At 42.9% G+C, this 10,057-nt stretch overlaps 1 protein-coding gene across 1 annotated transcript in view; it reads right to left on the reverse strand.

Moving 5' to 3' along the window:
* Taf3 (TATA-box binding protein associated factor 3) overlaps positions 1–9,308 on the reverse strand; it is a 148,124-nt gene extending 138,816 nt beyond the window's left edge. Inside the window, exons 1-2 of the mRNA XM_057788053.1 lie at positions 8,949–9,308; positions 4,609–4,851 (exon numbers count right to left, since the gene is read on the reverse strand). Coding sequence (XP_057644036.1) covers positions 4,609–4,851; positions 8,949–9,114 — 409 coding nt within the window. The 5' untranslated portion in view covers positions 9,115–9,308. The remainder of the gene's footprint in view (positions 1–4,608; positions 4,852–8,948) is intronic.
* Positions 9,309–10,057: the final 749 nt, after the last annotated feature.

Below are 10,057 nucleotides of genomic sequence, written 5' to 3' on the forward strand. Positions count from 1 at the left end.
CCATAACTTTATAAGAATTTTATTACATGGCCAGGTGGTAACTCACCTTTAATCCCAGTACTCGGGAGGCAAAGGCAAGCAGATCTCTGTGAGTTCAAGGCCAGCCTGGTCTACAAGAGCTAGTTCTAGGACAGATTCCAAAGAAACCCTGTCTCAAAAAAACAAACAAGCAAACAAAAAAGAATTTTATTACATCAAATAAAAATAAAGGAAAACAAATCCATGTTTTCCTGTGTCCAAATTTCTTGCCTCTTATTCATTTGTTCTAACTACTACTTTAGTCTCATCAATCCAGTTCTCCCCCTCCCCTTTGGTTTTTCGAGACAGGATTTCTCTGTATAGCTCTAGCTGTCTTAGAACTCATACAGATCCGCCTCCTGAGTGATAATATTAAAGGTGTGTACCATCACTGCCCTGCATAAATCCAATTCTTTTTTTTTTTTTTTGCCAAATTCTTTTTATTTCTTAATTAATTCTTTTTTAATTTTAATTTTTTATTGAGCTATACATTTCTCTCCCCTCCCGTCCCTTTCTTTCCCTCCCCTTCTACCCACTCCTGTGACTCCGATGCTCCCAATTTGCTCAGGAGATGTCTTTTTCTTCTTCCTATGTAGATCCATGTATGTCTCTCTTAGGGTCCTCTTTGTTATCTAGGTTCTCTAGGGTTGTGGATAAGGCCAATTCTTAAAAGAACCCTTCCTCCTTAAATTATAAAGCAACTTAACTACTAAGTAGGCAGTCTCATGGGTAGTAGATAAGAAAACTGTAAAAATGTTCAATTTAGAAAGTTTAAAAGGTACAATGAACATGGGCTTATTAAGTTTTGAAGCTAAAAAAGATACCTGCAATCCCAGTGCCAGAGAAGGTTGTTTATCAGTTTAAAGCCAGCCTGGGCTACATACTGAAGCCCATGCTCACTTGGGCTATAGTATAAGAACCCTAACTACATCAAAGAAAACAGGAAAGACCAACCCCCAAAACAAATAAACAAAACAACTACACAGAGGGAGGGAGCGGGTCGGTGGACAATTCCGGATCAGTCAATGCCGTGCACATGACAATGTATGTAAAATCTTGGTTGTTAACTTAGCCCCTATCTTATTCACTAATATGACACTCATGATCACATCATTTTAAAAACCAATGATGAGCCAGGTGGTGGTGGCACACACCTTTAATCCCAGCACTGCAGAGGCAGGTGGATCTCTGAGTTTAAGGCTAAATAAATAAATAGAGAGAAATAGAGAGAATTTTTTTAAAAATTGATGTACTGATTACTAATATTAATATCATTTTTTAAGTTTCTTCCTCTAATTTCTTGTTTCTTCTCAGCATTTGAGTTTCATCCATGTTTTCAGAACACAAGGACAAACTTTGGGTACTACTAAGTACACTAGGAGATAAAAACTTCACAGACATACATGGGCTCATTTTCACAAGATGAAAGGACATGTCATGGATTCTTAGTACTATCTTCACAAAGATATCTTGGATATTTAAGTAACCACATTTATTGACAGCAATAATAAAGAAATTCCAGGACCACCAGACTCAGCCTTTAGGAGACAATAGAATTCTAGTCAATCCAATTATTATCTGGTCACTGTCCCACCCCAAAATCCTTCATTAGTATTAGTATTTAAAAGCACTAGTTACATTTTAAAAGTAAATAATTTCCGTTTAAAGCAGATATAACAAAAGTAGCTTTCTAAGGTAAAAAAAAAATCATCACTAAACAATAAAGGGTTTAAAAAGAATTGCATTGAAGTTAGATTTTCCCAACAGTAAATAAAGGTCATAATGATCAGAGGCAGAGATGAGCAGCATGCTCATTGGCAGTGGCAGAGGTACAGCCTAGACTCACAGTCTGAGAGAACAGCGCTGGCACAGAGGGAAGAGAGCAGGGACTTCTGAGAGGTCTGGCAGGACAGGTGATGCCTCACTCCATCACGAACACCCACCGATGGATCTACCACTCTCAGCCCTGTACCACTAACTCCTGACTCTGGTCAGTATCCTCCACAAGACCCCCCCCCCCCAAGATCTTGAAGAGAAAGTGCTGAGCTAGTAAGCACAGTCTGTCTCATAACAGGCTCAGACCAGAGAGTGATGATAACTTTAGAAAGTTACAGTGAAGGGGAGACAGATAGTCCAGGAGGTGAGCGTGCTTGCTGGGCAAGAACGAGTACCTAAGCCTGGATACCCAGCACCCTGTAAAACGCTGGGTAAAGCATGCATACCGGTAACCCTAGTACTATGGGCTACAGGGGAAAAAAGAGGATCACTGGCCGGTCAGGCCAGCCAAAACCCAGCAAACTCTGGGTTCAGCGTAAAGCCATGCCTCAGCAAGGGAATAAGGCAGACACTGAAAAGCAGGACGTCTGACATCTTCCTCTGGCTTCCTCAGGCATGCACATGCCCGCACACCAATTCTAACCATATTCACATACATCACCACCTCCCAAGAAAAGAAAGCTTACGCCAAGTACTTTCCTTGTCTACCATGACGACTGCCAATATGAATGGGCTTCGTTTTCAGAACAACGCATTACAGCCCCAGTACTTCTCAGGGGAACACACTGCACACTAGAGCCAGGATCTAGCAGCAACTCATCAGTACACAAGAAGCTCTACAACTCCAATGCTTGTCCAGTTTTCAGATAGGCAGCATGACCACATGAATTGTAAAACACCTTACTCCAAGCTTAAGCCTAGTCCATGAAACAAGCACCTAACACTTCAAAGGCTAGGGGAACAAGAGATATACAAATGGAACTGTAAGAAACTGCAGCTTTGATCATTCCTGGCTGGAAGGTAAACGATGCCAGCTGCTTTGGAAAGTAGTAGTATGGTTTCTCAAAAATGATATATACACTAGAGTAGCAGAGATGGCTCAGCAGGTTAGTGAGCGAGTTGTTAAGCCTGATGACCTGGCTTTGATGCCCAGGACCCACAAAATTGAAGGAAAGAATCAATACTGATTTCTACACACATGCTGTGGTCTCTCTCTCTCTGTCTCTCTCTCTCTCTCTCTCACACTCACACACACACACACACATACACACACACACATACACACAAATAAAAAATAATAAAGTAAAACTTAACAAGTGGATGGGTTGCTCAGCGTAGAAGCATGTGCAAACCCCAGCACTCAACCAAGCAAGATTCTGTATTCTATATTTCATTCCAACACAGCATGTCCATTTCTGGGTGTACACACAAGAAACCTGAAGGCACAGACATAGACAAGGATTTACACTCCGTACTCACATGGTCCTAACAGCCTTACTCACAGAAAGCAGAGGTAAAAACAACCGAGCTCTATTAAAGTGCTGAAATAGATGTGGAATATGCAAATGTCACACCACCCAGCCTTAAAAACAGGATAATGCACCAGGCATGGTGGTGCCTAACTTTAATCCCAGCACTCCAGAAGGTGGAGATAGAAGGATCTCTGAGTCCAAGTTCAGCCTGGTCTACACAGTGAGTTCCAGGACAGCCAGAACTATGTCTCAATAAGCAAAAACAAAACAAAACAAACAGGACAATTTTAACCCACGAACACTGGAGACAAAGCATAAAGAAATTATGCTAAGTGAAATAGGCCACTCACAAAGTATAAACACTGCATGAGTCCACGCATAGGACATTTAACCACTTCTAGTGATACAGTTCTGTGGGTACCGAGTCTATTCACATTCTCATGAAACCATCACCACCATCAATCTCTACAATGTATTGTCTTCCCAAACACAAACTGTTCTCATTAAACATAAATCACCATTCCTTACTTCCCACAGCCTTAGTAAATATGATTCAGTTTCTGTCTCTGTGAATCTGTTTAGCCTGTAAACCAACTAGCCTTCCTTCCAGCCAGTCAGCTGCTTGCCTGCCTGCCTTCTTTTCTTTGAGACAGGGTCTCATGTAGGCCACGCTGGCCTTAACTCACCACGTAGCCTCGGATGACCTTGAATTTCTGATCCTCCTTCTTTTACCTCCCAAGTACCGGCTTTACAAGCACGTGCCATCACACCTGATCTTATACAGCACTTGGGGTTGAACTCAAAGCTTCCTATACAAAAAAGCACTCTACCAACTGAGCTACATCTCCATCCTCTGTATAACCAAAAGTTCTAAATGACCCAGAGGAAATTATTTCTACTCATGCTGAGAGGGGGGAAAAAAAGAACAAAACAAGAGAGCCAGGCCTCATATCAGCAAGTGCTCACAATGCACTCATTATCCCCATGCATACAGTGGTGCATTCAGCTCTTCAGTAATCAAATAACGGGAGGAGAGGAGATACCTAAGTTTCTTTTTTGTTTCAAAGGTCTTCTAACTTGTGTAATACATGTACCAAGAAGATTCTGTGTGGTCACACTCTGTTCTCGCCTATCTACACGTTACAAAGGACCTTGATCACGCCATGACTGCCTGATAACACCAGCCGCAAGCATATCCAGTAAAGGGTTAGAATAATCTGTAAATCACTTTAAAACAGAGACTGAACTTGTGGGATGTCTGTGCTAGTAGAGTATGAGAAGCTAAGGAGACGAAAACCCCATCAAAGCAGTCACTAATGCAGGACAATTAAAGGGCACAAACCTTCTTGAGAAGACACAATGGGCGGCAGGTAATCGGGAATGTAGTCTTTTCTTTCCTCTGCATCTTTACTTCCGGGTTGAGGAAACTGAAGGACATTGTTCTTGCTAACAGGAAATGAGGGAATTTGATGTGGGAAGGTGACAGGTTCAATATTATGAATATAGTCCTCTAGTTCATGCAGATTAACCCCCATAAGTTGGAAAGCTTCACCAACATCATCCAAAATGGGGTCTGTTCGGCCATCTGAAACAAAGTCAAAAACAAATCATATCACTGGAAAGAAAATCCACGATTATTTTCAAAATATTAAAAATATATATAAATACACAGTTTGAAATGAAATATATTACTTATTTAAACCCTAGTTACAGGAAAAAATTTTTAGATTTTAAACAGAATATTACATTGTTTAAATAATACAAAGCTAACTGCCAAGCATGGTACACACCTTTAGTCCCAGCACTCAAGAAGCTCTGTGAGTTTGAGGCCAACCTTGTATATATGACAAATTCAAGGACAGCCAGAGGTATGTAGAGAACTGCCCTATCCCCCCCCCCAAAAAAAACAAATAACAGAAAAACCCAAACATTTTCAGTGATGCACAAAAAAGAAAAATTAAATACTCATTCTTCCTCTTACTAAATAATAAACATGCATTTCACTTCTTCTCATTAAAGTCTTTGGTGTGAAAACAGAACCATCTTAAATTCTATGTGTCTCATAGTCTCAGTCTAAGAAATTCTGTTGCTCTCCCGACCCCTTTTCTTGCCAAAGAGTTCAGATAACTTTTTTTCCTCAACACTGCATTTTTACTATAACTCTATCAGTAAAAAATGGTCTCCTGCCTACCAGGTGTGGTGGTGCATACCTTTAATCCCAGCACTAGAGACAGAGGCAGGTAGATCTCTGAGATGAAAACTAGCCTGGTCTACAGAGTGAGTTTCATTAAGAGACAGGGCTACACAGAGAAACCCTGTCTCAAAAAACCAAACAGAAGAATGGTCTCCTTTATCCTTGGAAGACATTACAGCAACCCCAGTGGATTCTGGAACCATGAACAGTACCAAAGTCATATAAACTACAGCTTTTGCCTCTGTATAGCTTAACTATGTTAGATTTTAATTTATACATTAGGCACAATGGAACATTATAACCAATGCCAAAACAGAAAAATTGTGATATACTCTTTAAAGTGATTTAAGGTTTATGAATTGCTTATTTTTTATAATGTAATATCCATGACTAGGGTAGCTAAAAAGTTATTATGATGTGGCTCAACATGAGTGATTTGTTGAGACAAGCTCTAGACATAGTATTCACTGACACAGAATTCATTATGTAGCACAGGTCAGTCTCAAACTCACAGTGATCCTCCTGTCTCAACCTTCCGGGTGCACAGGAGTGAACCAAAGCTCAAGGGAGCTTTGGAAGGCAAAAGGAAGATAAAGCAGGGCTGTGGCTTCAAGTGCTACAGACTTGACATGTCACTGGCAGAACAACTTTCTTAGAATACCCTTTCCCAGGAGACAGACTAATCGTATTCATATTCTGCATAAATTCTAATGTTCTAACCGATTGGAGCACACTGACTGTATTTGTATTACCCTAAGGTGGGGCCAAAATAATATAGACACTCAGGAAATAGTTGTCCAGTAAATGAATGAATCGTCTACAACCCTACAATCTATAACTGTCTACTTAAATAAGCATTTCTAACAAGTCACCAAACCTAAATGGAAAATAATGAACCTGACAATCATATTCTCATAAAGGAGGGGAGTCTGAAGGGATGAGGAAAAGAAAACTATTTAGAAAAAAATGGGTATTTGAGGAATGGTTCACATCAGATGTCATGGCCCACGCCTTTAATACCAGCACTTATAAGGCAGAAACAAGTGGATCTCTGTGAGTTTGAGGCCAGTCTGGTCTACAAAGAGTTCTGGGACAGTTGAGACTATGTATAAAGACCCTGTCTCAAAAATAAAACACAATAGAAAAAGAAAGAGGTTCACAATAAAGCACAATGATCCTTTGGCCACTTTGGAAAGCTTAAATTCATGACTACTTTGACATAAACGGTAACTATGTATTCAGGGGATATATTGAAAACCAAAAAGGTACAGTACATTTAGCTCAAAAACTAGGTAACAAAATATAATTTATCTTAAACATAACAGTAACAATATACTCAAGATCTGTGGAAGAGGGTCTTTTTTTTTTTTAAATAGTTATTTATTATTTATTTATTATGTATACAATATTCTGTGTGTACGCCTGCAGGCCAGAAAAGGGCATCAGATCTCATTACAGATGGTTGTGAGCCACCATGTGGTTGCTGGGAATTGAACTCAGGACCTTTGGAAGAGCAGGCAATGCTCTTAACCTCTGAGCCATCTCTCCAGCCCGGAAGAGGGTCTTGAAGGCAAAGAAGCAAAGACTAAAAAATCATTCTGCATGGCATATTTTTAAGGTGCTAATGAATGAATGCCACTTTGGAATTCCCTGGGTAGGAAAATAAGCACTCCAAAACAATGCATTTTAGGAACTCATTCAGTAAGTAGCTACTATTTGTAGACTATCCATTCATTTACTAGGCAACTGTTTCCTGAGTTTCTATACTATTTTGGCCACACCCTAGGTTAATACAAATACAATCAGGATGCTCCAATCAGCACATTAGATACTTATGCAAAGTATAAATATAATTTATTTGTCTCCTGGGACAGGGTACATACACACACACACACACACACACACACAATTAAAAAGCAAGATGACAAACAGCGCGTGAGAAACATGCAGAGGATTATGACAGCTGATAACACAAAATGCACTGAGCAAATGATAAGTAAATCTCAAAATGTAAGTGATACTGCTGGTGGACCAGAAGGACAGTCAGTAAAACAAGGCGTGAATGGCACTGGACAGCTTCAAATGTGCTGGAAAAGGCAGGCACCACAGCATGGTTGCAGATTAGTAGTTAAGCTGACAGAAGATAGGAAAAAAATACGAGCTCACAAAGGGAACTGTGCATTGCTAAAATTTTTAGAAGGTAGCAAACGGAACATGATCAAAATACTTTTTAAAGGATGATTGACAGGATGTGATTTTTAGCATGGACAGGATCTGATTTATGTTGGGATCTGATTATTTTGATAGGAATGGCATTTGGAGTCTTAAAAGTATAGTCTATAGGTCTTAATTTAGCAGACCAAAGTACTTTATAAAACACATTAGTTCTACAACTTACTACCTTAAAACCTGTATGTGGGCTGAGTGGTGATAGCGCATGCCTTTAATCCCAGCACTTGGGAGGCAAAGGCAGGTGAATCTCTGTAAATTTGAGGTCAGCCTGGTCTACAGAGCTAGTCCCAGGACAGTCAAGCCTACACTAAGAAACCCTGTCTCGAAACCGCTGCGTCCCCTACCCCCATCATATCATGCAATTTAAATGAATGGTGTAACTCCCAATAGAACACACATAAACAACACAAACACACACGCATGACTTCACACTTCAATAAAAATGATCTGTAGTTTCTTAGAGACGTTTAAAATTATTAAATATTCCCTGGCTTAAAGATACTACTGGGCATTCAGTTAAAAGCCAGTAGCTATGCAGCCCTGATGACTCGGGAAACCTTGTAAATCACCTATGATGGCTCCCCTCACACTTGGCTCAACACTGACATAAAGGCATAAAGGAGGGACTCCGTGCGTAACTAAGATGCTAGTCAAAGTTATTCAGCGACATCGACAAAGCTGGCCTTGAAAGGTAGCAAGCGGAGATGCTGTTTGTGAAACGAACAGATGAGAGAAAACGAGAGGCGACGACCCTGACTGAGCAGAGCTGTCAACGAGTCTATAGTTAGGAGCTCCAGAATGGCCAGCCTTGTAAGAAACGGCCGGTAGACGGAGCGCCTGTGACAAGTACTTGTAGTAGTTTGCGGGCATGGGAGACAAGACCAAGGTGAGCGAGGTGGAGAGCATTCTGGGGTGGCTCTGGCCGCAGCCGACCCGAGACAATGAGAGAGAGCGCAGCACCGTGGCAGGACCAGGAGAGGTGAGTGGGTGTAGAGATGCAAGCAGGGACCCTGCTTCCCGGCTGGTGGCGGGAAGTTAGCGGATGAGGAAGAGGTACTTAAAGGATGACTGGAGTTCGCAGGGGACGGTGGAAGCCCAGGACCATCGGAGTCTTAGAGGATCGCCCATCCCGAAGCCGGATTCGGACGCCACCCCTGGAGGGGACGCCCAAAGGGGGCCGCGGGGGTGGGGGGGCGGAGGTGTCACTCGTGACCGGCTTGGAGGCAGCCCTCCCGCAAGCCAGCCCCAGTACTCACAGAGTTCAGAGTAGCGATGGCAGCCTCGGCCCAGCTGCTGCAGATAGCGCTGCAGGACGTCGGTGAGGAGGTGGCAGGCACTGAGCTGCACCGAGTCCCAGCCCAGCGCCTGGCAGATCTGCGCCACCGAGACCCTCAACAACGACCTGGAGTAACTCTCGCACATCCCGCTGCGTGGACGCCACCGCAGCCCTTTGCTGCCACTGCTCTCCAGCCCCGCCGCCTCGTCTCAGCAGAGCCCCCGATTCATTCTCTGGGGGCCCCGTGCCGGGGAAATCGTCCCCTCTCCGGCCCCGGACGACCACCTCAAAGCCTCAGCAGCACGGAGCGCGCCAGCCTGAGAGCCGCCATTTTGGACTCGCTCCGCCTCTCGCTGGACGGCCGCCGGGGCGAGGCAGCACAAGCAGAATGCCGAGAGGGAGGAGGCGCAGGCTCCGCCCCGTGGGAGCGGAGCGATAGTCTCGAGATCGACGCTAAGGCCTGGAGGGCCTGGAAGCCGGCCGGAAGCCGAGCGACTGGGCGCAGGTGGAGTCTGCGCCTCCCTGACAACAGGTGTCACGGTCCTTCTCTCCTGGCCGGCAGCAAAGTAAGAGGGCAACGTCGGTGTGTCCAGAGGCAGACCGGGGAGACGCTGCGCGACCCTGGACTAGGAAAGAATTAACATTAATAATGTTGATAGAGATTTAAAAGTGAAACGAGGGAACAGGGAGTTTAACCTCCTTCCTAGAATGCGGATTCGATCCAGTCTTCTTTTTCCAAAATAAATAAAAATACATACATACATACATGCATGCATGCATGCATAATAGGATGTAAGATAATATCCAAAATGAAACAGAATAAAAGACAATGGTCGCTTGCCACTGTGAGGTTTGAATGAAATGCAAGGTGTTCACTCAAGAGGCTGAGGCCAATGAATTATGTTAGAGTGTAACCTGAGCCACCGAGAAAGACTTCATCTCCAAAAAGCAAACAAAGTTAATAAACTAAAGTTGTTCAATGCTCTTCATGAGAGAGCTGGAATTAAGGGGAAGGAGGACTCTGTGCTCAATTCATGGGAACCGACTCGCCCCCAAAGTAGTGAACAAAATACATACCATTTTAGTGCA

Source organism: Chionomys nivalis, chromosome 13 (assembly GCF_950005125.1).
Source record: "Chionomys nivalis chromosome 13, mChiNiv1.1, whole genome shotgun sequence".
Lineage (NCBI taxonomy): Eukaryota > Metazoa > Chordata > Mammalia > Rodentia > Cricetidae > Chionomys > Chionomys nivalis.